We start from the raw sequence: 20,444 nt of genomic DNA on the forward strand, positions 1-20,444 counted from the left end.
ATATGTGGCTAGGGGCTGTAGAGAATGTGTGTATAGGGGATGTAGCAAGTGTGTGCATACAGGCTATAGTGTGTGTGTGTGTAGGTGATGTAGTGTTTGTACAGAGTGTGTGTTTAGGGGTGTCGTATGTGTTTGCTTACAATAAATCTAGTGTGTGTATAGGGGATCCAGAGTGTGTATGTCAGGAATGTAGTGTGTGTGTGTGTGTGTGTTTAAATATATGTATATATATACACACATACATATATTATATAAATATATATATATATATATATATATATATACATATGTTTGGAAGTATTGTGTATGTGTGTGGTGCAGTGTGTTGGGGAGGTTCTGTGTGTATGTGAGGGGTGCAGTATGTGTGTATGATGCTGTGTGTGATGTGTGTGAGGGTGCTGTGTATAATGTGTGTGAGAGTGCTGTGTATGATGTGTTTTGTGATAGTGGTGAGTGTGATGTGTGTGTGAGTGCGATGTATGTGAGAGTGCCGAGTGTGATAGTGCTGTGGATGATGTGTAAGAGTGCTGTGTGTGATGTGTGTGACAGTGCTGTGTATGATGTGTTTTGTGATAGTGCTGAGTGTGATGTGTGTGAGAGTGCTGAGGGTGATAGTGCTGTGGATGATGTCTGAGAGTGCTGAGGGTGATGTGTGTGATAGTGCTGAGGGTGATAGTGCTGTGGATGATGTGTGAGAGTGCTGAGGGTGATGTGTGTGATAGTGCTGTGGATGATGTGTGTGTGAGAGTGCTGAGGGTGATAGTGCTGTGGATGATGTGTGTGAGAGTGTTGAGGGTGATAGTGCTGTGGATGATGTGTGTGAGAGTGCTGAGGGTGATATTGCTGTGGATGATGTGTGTGTGAGAGTGCTGAGGGTGATAGTGCTGTGGATGATGTGTGTGAGAGTGCTGAGGGTGATAGTGCTGTGGATGATGTGTGTGAGAGTGTTGAGGGTGATAGTGCTGTGGATGATGTGTGTGAGAGTGCTGAGGGTGATATTGCTGTGGATGATGTGTGTGAGAGTGCTGAGGGTGATAGTGCTGTGGATGATGTGTGTGAGAGTGCTTAGGGTGATAGTGCTGTGGATGATGTGTGTGTGTGTGAGAGTGCTGAGGGTGATAGTGCTGTGGATGATGTGTGTGAGAGTGCTGAGGGTGATAGTGCTGTGGATGATGTGTGTGAGAGTGCTTAGGGTGATAGTGCTGTGGATGATGTGTGTGTGTGTGAGAGTGCTGAGGGTGATAGTGCTGTGGATGATGTGTGTGAAAGTGCTGAGGGTGATAGTGCTGTGGATGATGTGTGTGAGAGTGCTGAGGGTGAGAGTGCTGTGGATGATGTGTGTGAGAGTGCTGAGGGTGAGAGTGCTGTGGATGATGTGTGTGATGGGTGTGAATGTTAGAAGGGATTGAGTGTTTGGGGGGTAAAAAAAAAAATAGGCATTATGTCCCCCCTTCCCTTCTTACCTTTAGCCTGTGAAGGGGGGAGATCCGGCACGGTGGTATCTGATAGGGGGGTTCAGGCACTATCCCTGGTGGTCCAGTGGGTCAGTGAACTCTAGCCTGCACCAATGGAAATATTAATGGATAAGGTTTCATGCGTTATCAATGGTTGTGAAAGTGGTCTCCCATCAATAGATTCAACAACTAGGGGTGATAGTCTCTCTTTGATACGTATAGTATTACCCTTGACAAATTGAACGTCGATGAAGTTTCCAGCAGCACCTGAATCCATCAGGGATGTGCATGAAAAGTTATTTTTGTCAAAGGCGATAGAAATGTCAAGGAGAAACCTATTTTTATTCTTTTCAGAGGACGTTTCCATTACACCTAAGACCTGTCCCCTTAAGGTGCGGTAGTTTTCCGGCCGTATGGGAAAATTGTTTCTCACATGTCCCTTCCTACCGCAGTATAGATATAGGCCTTCTTTTCTCCTATATTGTCTTTCTGCTTCTGACAGTCTAGTGACCCCCAACTACATGGGTTCGGGTTCAGACTGTACAGGAATTTCAGGGACAATAGGTCTGGAGAAACAGGGTGCTAAATGCATACTCATGCGTCTGGTCTGGTGCTAAATGCATACTCATGCATCTGGTCTTGTTTCTAGTAGCTTCTCTGGTTCTCAGCCTATTATCAATCTGCATGACAAAAGTGATAAATTCATTAAGCTTTTTGGGTAAGTCTTTGGCGGCAAGCTCATCTAGCATAGTTTCAGATAATCCCTTTTTAAATGCAGAGATTAACCCACTATTAGTCCAGTCTACCTCGGAAGCTAGGGTACGAAATTCTATGGCATATTCCAAGATAGACCGGTTCCCCTGTCTGATATGCATCAGGGCGGTAGAGGCGTCTTCTTCTCTGTCTAAAGGTTCAAATGTAACTTTGAATTCCGTAAGGAACTCCTGGTAATTGTGTGCCACACTCCTATTACTCTCCCATAATGGATTGGCCCAAGCTAAATCTTTACCATTTAACTGATTCATTAGGTAACCAATTTTAGCTCTGTCTGTGGGAAAAGATCCTGGTGAGGCCTCAAAATGATACTCCATTTGGTTAAGAAATCCCCGGCATTCTTGAATATTACCATAAAAATGCAGGGGAGGAGATAGGGAGATAGTAGGTGCCTTGTGTACAATAGGTGGAGGTACATAAGGTGGGGGTGAGGCCAAAGGTTGCAGGTGCGCTGTTTGGGTAAGAAGCGTACTGAAGGCCAGGGCAAATTGATCCATGCGGTGATCATTATCCTCCATTTTCCTTTCGCAAGCAGCTATGTGCTTACACAATTCTACAGGATCTATGGCCCTGTCATAATGTCAGGATTACAGTATGATCCAGCACGTAGAATTGTGTAACACAGAGGACTGATAGGTAACGTATGCCGGACCTTAGAATGGCCAGACTAACGTACCCAAGAATGGTCAGGAATAGCCGAGGTCAAGGGATACAGAAAGAGACACAACAATAAGGAAAAGCCAGGGGTCAAGAATACCAGAAAACAATGCCAAAGTCAAATAATCAGAATTACCAGAATCGATAATGCGCTCTCAGACAGCCACAAGGGAAACCACGACAGGGCACTGAGCAGGATGAGAACTCTGGATCTGACAGGGTGTAATCGGCCTTTGACCCCAAAGGCAGTTACCAGATTTCCAATTGCATAATTGCTGCTAAGCACAAACCCTGCTGTGGATTTGATTGCTGCTCGGCACAACTTTTCCTGTCTGAACAGTAAATTCCATTAATCACATTTTTATAAGCGGATGAAAATGTGACAGCAGGTGATTCGGCAAAACGCGTCATCTGATTAGGCGGAGACGTCATTACACTAACCCCGCTTGCTGAAAGTATCCCGATCGAGTGTACAGCCAGCCCCGAAGAGTGAGCCTGATGGATCTTACAGAAGCCCACTATACCACAGACAAAATGTTTACACAGAGGGACCCGGTGATGTTCTACGCCTAGCTGACTGCTAGCTGCTTATTTTTAATAACTTGCTAATAAAGACAGTTGTGACGGACCACCTGACACACTGACCGGGTACCTCCGTCAATCGCTGCTTCCTAGTACTTACGAGCACCATAAGCACTGTACTGGAACACCATAACCACCGCAGACACCATGAACCGCCGCAGCTGGTTGGGTTCTCGCCGTCCTCCACCCACCGTGGACCCAAGCCCAGGATCCAGCTTCCAGTGGGTAGACCTCTCCTAGTCCAGAGAGCATAGCAGGAACAGCTCTTATAAGAGCTAGTGGATATGCTCAGGGGAGTATTGTGATATAGCAATCCCCAGAGTATATGTAGTTCTCCAATCCCCCAAACATGAGCCAAGACTTCATGAAGAGGTAAAGCATTCTGTTTTAATGGTAGCCACATGCAAGGGTGACACCCACAGGCCCCCATGCAAGGGTGACATCCACATGGACCTTGTTGTGGACAGGGATACAAACTGACAAACCAATAAGAACAGTGATTAATTGCATGACACTCCCACATACTATACAATAAGCCTTCCCCTTTTTTTTAGGAGATAATTGAGTCAAGCACTATACTAAACTCAATTATGTCCAAACACAAAAAGTGCACTTTGATGTATTTTGCACATGCATAGATAATATGGTTTGCACAAACTTAGTCACTTCATTGTAGTAAACCTGTATATTGTACTACAGTATTTTAGTATATTGTGCTGCAATATTACAGTTCTACCCCTTGTGTGTGTCATATATGCACTTTTCTGTGTAAAGCACAGCACACTTTGTATTTTATTTTTTGTATGCAGTGTGTTTTTGGACCACTGCACTTTAGGTGCTGCTTCTGTTGTATTAATTAATTTAATACATTAATTAATTAAACACATTTTTTTATTTGTTGATTACAGTTTTTTTTTAAGTATTAATGCTATGAATTTATTTCCATCTTACAAATATTTCCTATTCAGTAAGCTATTTTATATGTATAAATGTACATAATATTTTAGTTTTATAGAAACATCCAGAAGTTGTCCAAGACATATGAATCCAGTGAATTAATTGAAACAAGGTAGTACTTGGAGGAGATAGCATTTAGATGACTTCTTAGGAAAATATTCCCCTGACTGGCACCAGCAGAAAAGCAGAACTAAGAATAGATGGCCCTGTTTTCTTGTCTTGGTGGCACACCATTGTTATTGATAAAACAATTAGCCCAGGAATATAAAATGCATACCTGCACTAGTTATACAATATGTGTCTAGGGAGTTAGCACTTTATCCTTTAACCTAGAAAAAAAATAAAACTCCCCAAATCTATCTAAAACAATGATCTGTGGCTTAGCTAAACTAAAAAGTAATGGTGGTAGGGGACATCCAATCATGTCTACTCTGAAGTTTAACTACTAGTTACTTATACTCTGCTTGCTGATTGTGAAATGTTCTTATAAGCCTCTCTAGCTTGTGTTAGACTTTATAATGAACTGGGCAAGATCTGATGTGAAATCTCTAAAAAATACAATTTCAGGCTTACATTTGACTAAATAAAAAATGATAAATATTGTTTTCGAAGCTACAACACTTAAGTGGAAAATAATTTCCCAATCTTGCACACTATGTGACAACTTTATATACAATAAGGCAGCCTTGTTGCATAGATATGCTATGCAGAGAAGCACAAAGTTGGTGTATCACATGTGAAAGCACATTGCACATGCCTTGATACTGCTGGTTCACATTGCAGAAACCCACTGTTACCAGGCGGCTTGGGTAGGTTCTGAAATAAGAGGTATGTCCTTGACTTACCTCTTATTATCTCCTCTCACTCCCTGTAATTTCTAACCACATATCAACTAACCTGTGTGCTCTGAGAAAACGAATTGACCTAAAATGGGCCATGAAAAGGAATAGAGACCACATAGGAGGTGAATAGAGTCTGAGAGATACACTGCCACTGTCGTCTGCATCTGCAACCTAGGCACAAGGAAGCAATGGACACTCACAATGTTCCTTGTGTCTAATCTGCACTCTAACTAATAGTGCCTTATATTCTGCTCGTTGACTGGAAAATGTCCTTATAAGCATCTCTACTGTGAACTGTACTTTATAATAGTGTGTGCCAGTAAATATTCCAAGAGGTTTAATAATAAGGTAATGAAAATATTAAAGGTTAATCAGCAGTGTTTATGTTCATGTTTATTAGTGATTATTTATCTTACAGCAGAATCATAACTATAAAATATATTATAAACATGTACAGTATTGCTCCTTTTTCTCACTTGTATACAGAGTGGGAGAATAACTGATGTCTCTTAATATAAAAAGGAGGTTTGCATGTCATAGGGAAAACTAAACAAATTTGTACAGTTATGAGACACTTCCAAAATGAGGTAACCACAGCAGAAAATAAGTTTTAAATATGATGAAGTCGTTTTAGTCACCTGTGAATAGCCATACACACTCAGAATCTCAGCTAAAGGGATTGTTGTTAGTGAATGGTGATCACCGATAAAACCAGCCAGTTTGTTATGATCCATACAGGAATAATTAGGAACAGTCTTTCTTGGCCCAGAGAGAATCTGTAGAACACTTCTTACAGCTTTCCTTGCGTCTGTACATGAATCAAATACATAATATCCCAGCGTGATGTTTCGCGAAATGAGTTTCATTGCATTCATCCTCTCGATGGCAAAAATAAAATTAAGAAGATTTAAATAACTCTGGATGACGGGACTGTAATTGGAAAAAATACATTATTTGTATTATAGACATAAACATTTATTTATTTAAAGTGTCACTGTCATGCTGAACTTACCTTCCCCCAATCGTTTCCTCTTCACTCCATCTCTCAGGATCTGTTCTTAATTTTCTCCTATCTGGTCTAGTTTTCTTTAAAACATGAGACAAAGTAGGGACTATTTTGTCTTATATATTTTTTCTCCGCTTGCCCAGCTTTGACCCAGGGGAGGAGCTAAGTTCCATTTCCTGTGGTCAAAGCAATTTTCCCACAATACTCACCTTCCTTCTGTTGCTTCATTCGGCGTTCGAACGCCGGTGAAACTACCAAATTGCGTACTAACAGAATGAGTTCATTCCTGTTAGGACGCAATTCGGGACTTTTTGTTTCCGATCGGAATTTCATTTGAATGCATGGAATACTGAACGCCGAATGAAGCATCAACAGTGCCACTTAGAGAATGCCTAAATAGCACCCTTATCCAAAGTACATTACATAGGTTGAAAATAACATTTTGAATTCAGTTGCAATATATACCTAAGTATAATACTTAGAGTAAGGGTTCCCAAAATGTAGATCCCCAGATGTTTTAACACTACAGCTTCCAAAGGCCTGCAGAGCATCATGGAAGTTGTAGTTCTACAACATCTGGGAAACTACCTTTTTGGGCACCTTTGAGGATAAATAATGTTAGATTAAAGATCATTAATTGAGTAAACAACCATTTTAAACTGCATTCACCTATGTCCAGCCATCAGTAGAGCTGACATGAGGTATAACTGTAGCAGGAATGCAAGGCGAAGAAGCACATAAGAGACTGGACACAGGTTCTCAGGAAGCAAACAATTATTTATTTTATGGCCTGCCAGTCTCAGCCAGACTAATGTCTGCAAAACACTGAGCAATCCGTTACAACTTGTGGCGAACAGAAACTCACCACATGCTTCTGGAGGGGTCTGCTAGCCAGCCTCCTGCCCCAGGACTATGGCCCAGATGTAAGACCTTGGTTCAGGACTGTGAAAAGGCTTCCTTCATGCCTTTTGAATCACCAAGTTCAGTACATTAGATGTACCAAACGGATTATGTTTGCTGTGTTCATGTGCCAAACAGACAACCGAACGAAGAGACCATCTGGAAGTGGAGTGTGTCGCTTGTTAACCCTATTGACTTCGTTAACAAGCTCTAACCACAACATTCTAAATGGTTGGCTATGTGGCCATCCTTAGCCATGAACACATGCAGCGGTGTTTGGTCATCGAGTGCATGGAACTATAATCGGACACTCGTAGGCGCGAACACCAATGAGACTTCCATCTCCACGTATGTTCAAATCCATTCGTTTGAGAAGAGCGGCATTCGGTGGGAACAAACTCCCGAACAAGGGACACAGACTAAGTGTACATGGTTGCATTCGCATTTCTGTTGTATTGTGAACTCCTGAAAGAGTCCGACCTGATTTCATGGAACTCTTTTGGGCAGGATCCTCATGTACGATCAGTCAAATCATGACCTCCATGGAAATACTGAACCCCTAGACTGATCTGGATGATTTTTGAATATGTTGGTCCCCCAGATTGGGGGCTATCAGGGAATGTGACATTTGTGGGGTTTCCATCTGTTTTGGGGGTACCTTCGGGAGGTTGTTAAAATGTATGTATAATTTATGTGCCTGGAGATAATTGAGTTTAGTACAGTTCCTGACTCAATTATCTCTCAGGCACAGGGGAGGGATTATCATGGTTTGTATGGCAGTGTCCTGGACCTGAGAGCCAATATAAGTAAAGTATGTACTTTGTTATAGTCATCTCTCAGGTCCAGTGGGGAATGCCGCTGAAATATGTTAGAGTAAATCCCTTGCATGGGGACCTGCATATAAGGCCAGTTGGGGCTGCCATTAAATGAGTTCCTCTTCACCCTAACATAGAGCCTCGTCTCATGTGTGGAGGGGACAGCTATATTCACTCTGGGGATTGCTCTAATTACTAAACTCCCTAGCTCTTGTAAGAGCTATCCTGCTATACTCTCTGTAGTAGGAGAGGTCTACGCACTGGAAGCTGGATCCTGGTCTTGGGTCCAGGGTGGAGGACGATGAGACCTGAACCAATCTGTAACGTTGGCAGTGTGGATTACGGTGGTTATGGTGTCTGGTGGAGTGCATAGGAGTACTCTGTGTTGCTAAGAAGCAGTGATTGGCAGAGGCACCCTGTCGGGGTGCTAGGCGGTCCGCCACACAACTAAACAATGCTTATATATAATAGATAACGTTTTTCATAGGTACAGAGGAAATACAAGCGTTACACCCATACTGCAGCAATTAATAACCTATTAGCAAGCCTATACTTATCTCAAAATGTATTAACTACGTATTACATATTAAGCATTCCTACACATGAACTCTGGTTCTGAATGTTTGTACAACAATTTGTACAACAATTTAACATACAACAATTAACATACAACAATGTTTGTACAATGTTTGTACGACAATTTAACATACGTTCCAGATGTTCCTGGGGCATCCTGTAGCCTCTACCACATAACCTTTCAGTCCCTTCTCATATCACAGCCTTCCAACCAAAGTTAGAAAATAGAAAGTGTGTCTCCCAAATCGAAAGCTTTATTTATTAAGTGGGGCTAATAGGGAGGTCAACACTAACATTTGGAAAGAAGAGGGCATTTTTATTACCACAGAAGGACAGACTTGTGTAGTTATTATAATGTATTTAACGTTATAACCATAAATTTGATAAAAGGACTCCACACACATCAATTCTATATTGCTACTCTAACCCCCATATGTCGTGTAAATGTGCCTATATGTATTACGTCTTCTTTAAGAATTACTGTACTTCAAATGACAGACTCCCAAATATGCTAGTTTAGATCATCAGAATTATAAAGGAGGAAATAAAGGGGTGTGTAACAGGAGAACACTCAGGGACCTACCATACTTCTTCACCAAATAGCTTCCCTAATAGTCACTAATGATATAATCAGCCTGAAATATATGACTTAGTTTAAATCATCAAGAATAACTAAGGTAAACAAAGAGGTGCATGATAAAGCTGTGCTTCAGTATAACAAACTGTTGCCTTCTACCACCCCTCGCACTAATAACGTTTGTTTACACTGTGCAGGTATTTGCGGACAAATAGGAATGGACAAGCAATGTGGATATATACAGTGTGTGTATGAATGTGTGTATGCATGTATGCACAAGGCAGTGTGTATATGTATGTATGTATATGGTAGTGTCTGTGTGTACCCATGCATCTATAAGTGTCACTCTATAGCATATCAATGTAAAACTGAGTGTGTATAGGGTGTGTGAGTGTGGATGCATATTTGTATTGGGCAGTGTGTATATGGTTATGGTATGTATTGTATAGTGTGAATGTAGGAATTGTGTGATCGCATAACTATATGGCAGTGTGTATGGACACGAGTGTGTATATAGCTATAATATTAGTGACAATCTCCTTTCATCTCTGTGCCAAATAACTACACGAGCAACAATTCATGTGAATGTGAAAATTAAATTCAGCAATTTCTATATGGAAATTCTAACTTCCACTTGAATGAGGAGTCAAGCAGTTTGAATAAGGAAACCCTCCTTGTCAGGATGACAGTTAGAGGAAATTTCTTTATGAATTCATGGACGCGCTGATTTATCTTGAAATCTGCACTTATATGAGTTGGGACAAGGGAGACATGCAGTAAACCAGTAAAGCATGTCACCAAGCTGGAGTGGTTTGGGGTCTGGTATGTCTCTTTTTTTAAGAGAGAGGAATAACGACTATGAGGGAAAGGGATTGTCAGCTATGAAAGACTGAGGGTTTATTAACAAACACCAAGTCCCAGTGAATTAAAAATGAAATTGCAGAATTTAGGCTAAAATAAATGATTTTGAAAAAGTATCCAGCCCAGCTTACAATGTAATGATTGTAACCTGAATTTTGCAATTTAGGTTTCGATTCTCTGCAGTTTGTAGTTTATTGAATAAACCTCAGACAGAATTGAGGTGTACATACAAGAGTACCAACATGAATGATATATTTACACTTTTTTTTTTTTTTTATTCACCCCCAATCTGCTGCTCGCCTTTTACAAGAGTGGAGCAAATGAAAAAGTAAAGGGAGTTTTTTTTCACATTCTCACTACAATTCTTCCCCAACACATACACTGCTCATCACACAGCACAGACTGCTCCACACATACACCACTCAGCCACAACCAGACTTCACACACACAATATCCAGCCAGAACACACACAACACTCACCAAGCAAACACAGGCACACTTACCCAACCTCCCACTCCATACATCTCTCAGCCTTCACTACTTCCCCCAGACTCCCACTATCCACACAACACTCAAACATACACAACATCCAGCCACCACACAAAACACTCAGTTGCTTCATTCACAGAACAAAGCCCAAAGTTCAGGGTGAGTGCACAGTTAGGCATCCTGCCAGGGCCTGGGCAATATTAATCCAGGCACTGCATGCCAATTTAATAGCAAAATCTGGCATTACCTGCGGGCTGCTTTCTGGTAAGTCAGTAAGTTATCTGTACCTATTTCTGCCAGACAGCTTCTTTTTTCTTTTAAAATCTGGCAGAACAAAAAATATTTATTCTCAGCAGTTCTCAGAATAAAAAATAAATTCACCTATGCCGAATTTAAGCTATGACAAAGCAGTGGCATGCAGTATTTAAAGTATAAACAGTATAAATTTGGATTTTTCCCACTGCAGACAAATGAGCCTCTCAAAAGCGCTGCAAGGTATGCAAAACAATGTATTCAAATCAAATCAGTATATTTATGTTCTTCTGTGCATGGTGTTGTTATTAATAATTGTTTCAGAGATTACAACATACTTGTCAACTATGCAGGGCACACATCAGATATCGCTGAGGGGAAGAAAACTATAAGAGGTTCCTGTAACGGAACCGCTGGCACCCCGACTGGGTACTTTCTGTTGACGGATGCTCATAGTGCTTTCCGAGGACTGCAAGCACTCTGCCATACACCATAACCACTGCAGACCCCTCAAACCACCGCACCTTGGTTGGTGTCTCGCCGCCTCCCCCCCACTCTGGACCCAAGACCAGGGTCTAGCTTACAGTAGGTTGACCTCTCCAAATTCCAGAGAGCAGGAACCAGGAACAAAATCAAGCTCTTACAAGAGCTTACTCTGGGGAGTATTGTGATTATAGCAATCCCCTGAGTGTAAGCAATTCTTCAATCCCCCAAACATGAGCCGAAACTTCATAAAGGTACAAGATGATTGCTACAAAAAACTTGCAGATAACTTGTGATTGGATAACTCGAGACAAGGTGCTACAGCTATTAAAGAAAATTAATGTAAATAAAGCCCCGGGGCCAGATGGTATTCACCCACGAGTACTTAAGGAGCTAAGTGGGGAAATAAGTGAACCTCGGTATTTAATTTTTCAAGATTCTTTTGTTTCAGCTATTGTACCGGGGGATTGGAGGAAGGCAAATGTTGTTCCTATATTTGAAAAGGGTTCAAAATCCTTGCCTGGAAATTATAGACCTGTGAGCTTAACTTCTGTGACTGGGAAAATATTTGAAGGGCTATTAAGGGATAATATTCAGGAATTCATTGGGAAGAACTTTGTTATTAGCAATAATCAGTATGGTTTTATGAAACATAGGTCATGTCAAACTAACCTAATTGCATTCTACGAAGAAGTAAGTAGAAGTATAGAACAGGATGTTGCAGTGGATGTGATCTACCTGGATTTTGCCAAGGCATTTGATACAGTTCCTAACAATAGGTTAGTCTTCAAACTAAAAGAAATTGGTCTAGATAAATATTCTTGTTGTTGGGTAGAACATTGGCTTAAGGATAGAGTACAACGAGGTCTTGATGGTAAGGTCACCTATGCCGAATTTAAGCTATGACAAAGCAGTGGCATGCAGTATTTAAAGTATAAACAGTATAAATTTGGATTTTTCCCACTGCAGACAAATGAGCCTCTCAAAAGCGCTGCAAGGTATGCAAAACAATGTATTCAAATCAAATCAGTATATTTATGTTCTTCTGTGCATGGTGTTGTTATTAATAATTGTTTCAGAGATTACAACATACTTGTCAACTATGCAGGGCACACATCAGATATCGCTGAGGGGAAGAAAACTATAAGAGGTTCCTGTAACGGAACCGCTGGCACCCCGACTGGGTACTTTCTGTTGACGGATGCTCATAGTGCTTTCCGAGGACTGCAAGCACTCTGCCATACACCATAACCACTGCAGACCCCTCAAACCACCGCACCTTGGTTGGTGTCTCGCCGCCTCCCCCCCACTCTGGACCCAAGACCAGGGTCTAGCTTACAGTAGGTTGACCTCTCCAAATTCCAGAGAGCAGGAACCAGGAACAAAATCAAGCTCTTACAAGAGCTTACTCTGGGGAGTATTGTGATTATAGCAATCCCCTGAGTGTAAGCAATTCTTCAATCCCCCAAACATGAGCCGAAACTTCATAAAGGTACAAGATGATTGCTACAAAAAACTTGCAGATAACTTGTGATTGGATAACTCGAGACAAGGTGCTACAGCTATTAAAGAAAATTAATGTAAATAAAGCCCCGGGGCCAGATGGTATTCACCCACGAGTACTTAAGGAGCTAAGTGGGGAAATAAGTGAACCTCGGTATTTAATTTTTCAAGATTCTTTTGTTTCAGCTATTGTACCGGGGGATTGGAGGAAGGCAAATGTTGTTCCTATATTTGAAAAGGGTTCAAAATCCTTGCCTGGAAATTATAGACCTGTGAGCTTAACTTCTGTGACTGGGAAAATATTTGAAGGGCTATTAAGGGATAATATTCAGGAATTCATTGGGAAGAACTTTGTTATTAGCAATAATCAGTATGGTTTTATGAAACATAGGTCATGTCAAACTAACCTAATTGCATTCTACGAAGAAGTAAGTAGAAGTATAGAACAGGATGTTGCAGTGGATGTGATCTACCTGGATTTTGCCAAGGCATTTGATACAGTTCCTAACAATAGGTTAGTCTTCAAACTAAAAGAAATTGGTCTAGATAAATATTCTTGTTGTTGGGTAGAACATTGGCTTAAGGATAGAGTACAACGAGGTCTTGATGGTAAGGTCACCTATGCCGAATTTAAGCTATGACAAAGCAGTGGCATGCAGTATTTAAAGTATAAACAGTATAAATTTGGATTTTTCCCACTGCAGACAAATGAGCCTCTCAAAAGCGCTGCAAGGTATGCAAAACAATGTATTCAAATCAAATCAGTATATTTATGTTCTTCTGTGCATGGTGTTGTTATTAATAATTGTTTCAGAGATTACAACATACTTGTCAACTATGCAGGGCACACATCAGATATCGCTGAGGGGAAGAAAACTATAAGAGGTTCCTGTAACGGAACCGCTGGCACCCCGACTGGGTACTTTCTGTTGACGGATGCTCATAGTGCTTTCCGAGGACTGCAAGCACTCTGCCATACACCATAACCACTGCAGACCCCTCAAACCACCGCACCTTGGTTGGTGTCTCGCCGCCTCCCCCCCACTCTGGACCCAAGACCAGGGTCTAGCTTACAGTAGGTTGACCTCTCCAAATTCCAGAGAGCAGGAACCAGGAACAAAATCAAGCTCTTACAAGAGCTTACTCTGGGGAGTATTGTGATTATAGCAATCCCCTGAGTGTAAGCAATTCTTCAATCCCCCAAACATGAGCCGAAACTTCATAAAGGTACAAGATGATTGCTACAAAAAACTTGCAGATAACTTGTGATTGGATAACTCGAGACAAGGTGCTACAGCTATTAAAGAAAATTAATGTAAATAAAGCCCCGGGGCCAGATGGTATTCACCCACGAGTACTTAAGGAGCTAAGTGGGGAAATAAGTGAACCTCGGTATTTAATTTTTCAAGATTCTTTTGTTTCAGCTATTGTACCGGGGGATTGGAGGAAGGCAAATGTTGTTCCTATATTTGAAAAGGGTTCAAAATCCTTGCCTGGAAATTATAGACCTGTGAGCTTAACTTCTGTGACTGGGAAAATATTTGAAGGGCTATTAAGGGATAATATTCAGGAATTCATTGGGAAGAACTTTGTTATTAGCAATAATCAGTATGGTTTTATGAAACATAGGTCATGTCAAACTAACCTAATTGCATTCTACGAAGAAGTAAGTAGAAGTATAGAACAGGATGTTGCAGTGGATGTGATCTACCTGGATTTTGCCAAGGCATTTGATACAGTTCCTAACAATAGGTTAGTCTTCAAACTAAAAGAAATTGGTCTAGATAAATATTCTTGTTGTTGGGTAGAACATTGGCTTAAGGATAGAGTACAACGAGGTCTTGATGGTAAGGTATGTATTTTTGCTGATGATACTAAGATATGTAACAGGGTTGATGTTCCAGGAGGGATAAGCCAAATGGCTAATGATTTAGGTAAACTAGAAAAATGGTCAGAGTTGTGGCAACTGACATTTAATGTAGATAAGTGCAAGATAATGCATATTGGAAGTAAAAAAAAGGACAGAGTACAGAATATTTTATAGAGTCCTAACCTCAACATCCGAGGAAAGGGATTTAGGGGTGATTATTTCTGATGACTTAAAGGTAGGCAGACAATGTAATAGAGTAGCAGGAAATGCTAGCAGAATGCTTGGTTGTATAGGGAGAGGTATTAGCAGTAGAAAGAGGGAAGCGCTCATGCCATTGTACAGAACACTGGTGAGACCTCACTTGGAGTATTGTACGCAGTACTGGAGACCGTATCTTCAGAAGGATATTGATACCTTAGAGAGAGCTCAGAGAAGGGCTACTAAACTGGTTCATGGATTGCAGGATTAAACTTACCAGGAAAGGTTAAAGGATCTTAACATGTATAGCTTGGAGGAAAGACGAGACAGGGGGAATATGATAGAAACATTTAAATACATAAAGGGAATCAACACAGTAAAGGAGGAGACTATATTTAAAAGAAGAAAAACTACCACAACAAGAGGACATAGTCTTAAATTAGAGAGACAAAGGTTTTAAAATAATATCAGGAAGTATTACTTTACTGAGAGGGTAGTGGATGCATGGAATAGCCTTCCAGCTGAAGTGGTAGATGTTAACACAGAAAAGGAGTTTAAGCATGCGTGGGGTAGGCATAAGGCTATCCTAACTATAAGATAAGGCCAGGGACTAATGATAGTATTTAGAAAATTGGGCAGACTAGATGGGCCGAATGGTTCTTATCTGCCGTCACATGTTTCTATATTTCTTTGTTTCTAAATAGGCATTGAAACCATGTATCAGTGTTTGCAGATGACACAAAACTTTGTAAAGTAATAAAATGTGAGCAGGATATTGCTTTGCTGCAGAGGGATTTGGGTAGATTGGGGGACTGGGCACTAAAATGGCAGATGAAAATTAACGTAGAGAAATGCAAAGTTATGCACTTTGGGGTTAAGAATGCACAAACAGGGGGGGCGGAGCCTGACCAGCTTCCTGAATACACGCATGGCTGCAGAGCTCCGGCAACTAAAACTGAAAAGCCACGAAATAATCGGGGAAAAAAAGTGCTCACCCACACGAAACTATCCTACCTGGACTCAGTGTGTCCCACCGAACACCCAGATACCTCACTCGAGAAAAACAGTGCACGGAGTCCAAAGATGCATGAACGTGACCTGTGGGCGCGGGAACAGGGGAGAGACGGCCGCCTTCCCCGTCCTCTCGCAAGCAGCCCGGGATACATGGTGCTCCCTCCCCCCCCCGGATCGGTGGGGGTTATCCCGATCCAACCCTGGGAGAAAGCCCGGCTACCCAGGAGACAAGCGACGAAACCAAACAGCAAGCCTGCAGCACCGGAGCAGGTCATAATGGCAGAAGCCATAAGCACAAAGCCCAAGACAACATGGGACCGTCCAGGCCCAAACAAAATGGCGACACGGACACAGCCTACCACAACTCGGACACTACAAGAGTTCTATGAGCGGATCTGCACCAGCCTTTGGAAAAAGCTTCATGCCCAGAGATGGATCTTTCAGATGGCGATAAGAGCGGTAGCCGCATGGATCCGCCCGGCAATCCGGCGCCGTCTAGGCGGGTGTCCGCTTCGTACCTCCAGGGCGCCCCCCTGCCGGAGCCGAGGACCAGCACAGGGGGAAACAGCACCAGGTTTCATGGGCACCAGCACACCCACCCTCACGCCTCAGGGAAGGTCCCGCCGACAGGCTCGACCCGCCCGCACCTCAGCGGTCCCAACTACCCTCACCCAGCAAGGCGCAACCTCACACTCGACAACTTACAGTGCCGGTCACGGCGCTGACCAGGAGCCAGAGCAGCTGGAAACTTGCGGCAGACACAGGCGGAGAGCCCCTCCGAGGCCCACAAGAGGGAGAACCTCGACTACTGAACACTGTCTAGGGGCACCGGGACTTTACCTGACTGGTGTGGGCTGAATAAAGAAGAACTCACAAACTGTCAGTCCCGAGGACTAGAACCATCTGGGCATATCAACCCACTATCACCCAGCGGTATTTCCCTCATTTTACATGACTTATTTGTTTGCTCTCTCTGGGGCATATGCCCAGCAGACCACCCATTATTGAACTCTAAGCGTGTTCACTTTTACGTTTTTCTGTTTAATCTCCCTTTTTTTTTTTTTTTGTTAGTTGTATTATGTTTTGAGAAGCCTCTTATTTTACAGTATTGCAATTGTTTTGAGCATTCAGGAAAAATGTAGCAGGCAGTGTGCTTTAATAAGCTCAGTTTTACTCCTTTACTATATGCAATGTACTACTCGCTCATGGAATCCTCTTGATTCAGCAATATAATTCACAGCAAATCGTATATATTTAGATATGACATGTTCAGCCTGCATTTCGTCAATGTTAAAACTTACCCAAACCTGTATATAAAGCATCGTCAAGTTACATTAGCCCAGCATGTCCTCTACAAGTAACGGTTAAAAATTGCTATCACAGGATGCTAGAAAAGTTAGGATCTTATACTATGACCTGTTCACAGCCCAGGGCTGAGGTGCTTCCCCAAGGAATACTCACCTTAATTACAATTGCTATGTTAGTGGCCCTCTGACAGCCCTCTGAAGCACTAAGACACACTGAGAGTTAACCAGTTACTACCAGTTATTACTTAACACAATAGTGATCATGACAAAGCATCGCAGAAGGGCACAAATGTTGATACCATCTTATTGTTTTTCTTTCTTAAGTGCAACTCTGAGGTCCAACGAAGTCAGGATGCTGCAAGCTTGTTCATTCTCTAATAGTTTATCGTTTAGACATACCTGCCTAGTTTACTATGCCTTTAAAACAAAAATGTGCAAGTTTTCCATGCCACTGTTTAACCTATCTATGTTTATATGTAAACGTACGCTGTTGTGGCGCATGACCATGCTCTGTACTTACCTGCACAACAAAAATAAAGAATTCAAAAAAAAAAAAAAGAATGCACAAACAATTTACACCCTAAATGGTAGTGAATTAGGCATAACCACACACAAGAAGGATTTGGGAATTGTTATAGACAACATATTAAACAGCAAAATGCAATGTCAATCTGCAGTTGCTCAGGCCAGTAAGGTTTTGTCATGTATAAATTGGGGCATAAATTCTTGTGATGCAAATATAAGTTTGCCTCTTTATAAATTACTGGTAAGACCACACCTTGAATATGCTGTGCAATTTTGGGCACCTGTTCTAAAGAAAGATATCATGGCACTAGAAAAAGTGCAGAGACGAGCTACAAAATTGATAAAAGGAATGGAGCATTTTAGTTACGAAGAAAGGTTAAAAAATGTAAATCTGTTTAGTTTGGAAAAACTGCGCCTGAGAGGGGATATGATAACATTATACAAATATATTTGGGGCCCGTACAAACCTTTATCTGGAAATCTATTCATAAACAGGGCTATACATAGGACACAAGGTCACACATTTAGGCTGGAAGAAAGGAGATTTAATCTAAGGAAAAGAAAAGTTTTTTTACAGTAAGAGCAATAAGGATATGGAATTCTCTGCCTGAAGAGGTGGTTTTGTCAGAGTCTATACAGATGTTTAAACTGCAATTGGATAAATACTTACAAAAACATAACATACAGGGATATAATTTCTAATTAGTGGGGTAATAGCTTCTTGATCCAAGGAGACATCTGACTGCTATTTTGGGGTCAAGAAGGAATTTTTTCCTAGTTTGTTGCAAAATTGGAAGCGCTTCAGACTAGGTTTTTTGCCTTCATTTGGATCAACAGCAAAAGCATATGTGAGGAAGGCTGAACTTGATGGACGCAAGTCTCTTTTCAGCTATGTAACTATGTAACTATGTACTATGCATGATATCTTTAATCAGCACCAAAGGGCTTTCTTTTATGCAGGTTTTACACACATAATACCGCCCACATGGTTTTGTGGAACAGCCAATCAAACACGTAATATACAGTAAAACACTCCCATTCTTTCCCACAAAATCCTCCCCTCTGCCTGTGATATAATTACAGTACACAATGGGTTAATGTAATTATCACAGGCAGGAAAAATATACTTTTTACACATTAACTATAGCTTTAAAACTATACATCTAATCTCCATAGTATTACTCAGCATACTTCAAAATCCAACATACTCAAATTTCATGCAATTTCCTCCAGGGGTTAAAAAGTTAGCTGGAAGTCCTTTGTGACCGACCGCAAGCACACGGGTTCCATTCGTGCAAATGGCTCAGTATAACATAGCGTTCGAATAGTTGAACGGGACTTAGTTTCCAGCTGAAGCGTCGAATTGGAGGAGAAGGTAAGGGTTAGCGGTGTTCGTGCAAATGTGTAGCTGATTTCAGTTCCATGGATTCAAGGGCACACACCGCTGACCGTGAATACTGAATAAAGATGGCCGCCGCCACGTGTTCGACTACGCGAACGGATGCCACCCAGCGATCGGCAATTAACCTACAGCAACCCCTCAGCCTGGGAGGTAAATTAACCCACACTTCCACTTTTACGTGGTCCGCCTGTGTACTACTTGGTTCAGTAAGCCCCATTTACCGAACCAAGTGGGAAGAAGCCATGAATACAGTATTTTAAGGGTCTGGGGACACTGTCTTAAAGGGGCACTGTTCACAAAAGTCACAATGTACCCACAGACTGTTCTTAAAGGGCCATACACACCAGTGCCATAGTAATGATGCAGGAGACTGGCAATCAGGCTCCTCCAACAGCCAGGGGCAAAGGGCAGTTGGTCACATAAAAGCCCAGTGACAAAAGGCAGTTTGTCACACTTCCTATTCAGGTTTTTTTTTTTTTTTTTACCATTTTTTGCAATTTTAAGCAGTACCTAATCATAGACAGGTCCAGCATCAAAATTGCAAGTTTGCCTAATAAAAAAAACAAGTTAAAGCAAACTAAAAAGACATCTTCATAGAAAAGGTTTTGTTTTATCAGTACATAAAAGGCGTATGTGCACCTATGTCTATCCTCTGTTCATACTCCTATATCTCATGCTCGCCTTAAAGACTTCTCTAGGGTGGCACCATTCCTGTGAAACACCTTTCCCCTCTCTGCTAGTCTTTAACCCAGTTTCCATTCCTTCAAAATCTTTAGAAATTCACTTCTTTAGGAAAGCATATCAATTAAACTGTCAACAGCTTTACCTCCCCTCATCCTGATTCCTCTACTGTAACTGTTATAAAGAAAAAAACAAAAAAAAAACACTCATTTAGTTCTATTCATAGTACTATTTATTTGCATGTCCCTGAATGTGATGTTTTGCCATCTCTGCTGGTTATCCATTCTATGGACTACGTATTTTGTTTTCTGTTTTGTGGGAGTGTTTCTGTTTTGTAGGAGTTATTTGCAATGTTTGTTGAGTATGAATTCTATGTTTTGTAATAAACTGGTGTGTTATGTGTAAATGTCCATTGTCTACAAGTTTAAATAGTAAAAAATATTTACATGTCTTTAATGCAAGCATTTAGTGTTTTTACAACAGGTCACATGCTGTGCTGCCGGCGAAAGTAAAATCTTGCATTCGATCGCTCCTGGAGATTATGTGATATTATGAGACTATGCATGAAAAGCGCTTGTTACATTTTACGTGAAAGGCCCCCCCCCCCACAAAATGATACTAATCAGATCCTGATTCATGCCTTCCATCGCACAGTGACTTGTCTGACCCTTGTGCTAGATTAGGGGAGCATTATTTTGTACAAGACTTCTTATTGTATT

The 20,444-nt window shown here is 41.4% G+C and overlaps 1 protein-coding gene across 1 annotated transcript in view; it reads right to left on the reverse strand.

Moving 5' to 3' along the window:
• The window catches only part of LOC134615216 (vomeronasal type-2 receptor 26-like), a 122,751-nt gene that overhangs the window by 79,962 nt on the left and 22,345 nt on the right, over positions 1–20,444 (reverse strand). Inside the window, exon 4 of the mRNA XM_063459711.1 lies at positions 5,905–6,183. Within this exon, the coding sequence (XP_063315781.1) occupies positions 5,905–6,183 (279 nt within the window). The remainder of the gene's footprint in view (positions 1–5,904; positions 6,184–20,444) is intronic.

Source organism: Pelobates fuscus, chromosome 6 (genome assembly GCF_036172605.1).
Source record: "Pelobates fuscus isolate aPelFus1 chromosome 6, aPelFus1.pri, whole genome shotgun sequence".
Classification (NCBI taxonomy): domain Eukaryota; kingdom Metazoa; phylum Chordata; class Amphibia; order Anura; family Pelobatidae; genus Pelobates; species Pelobates fuscus.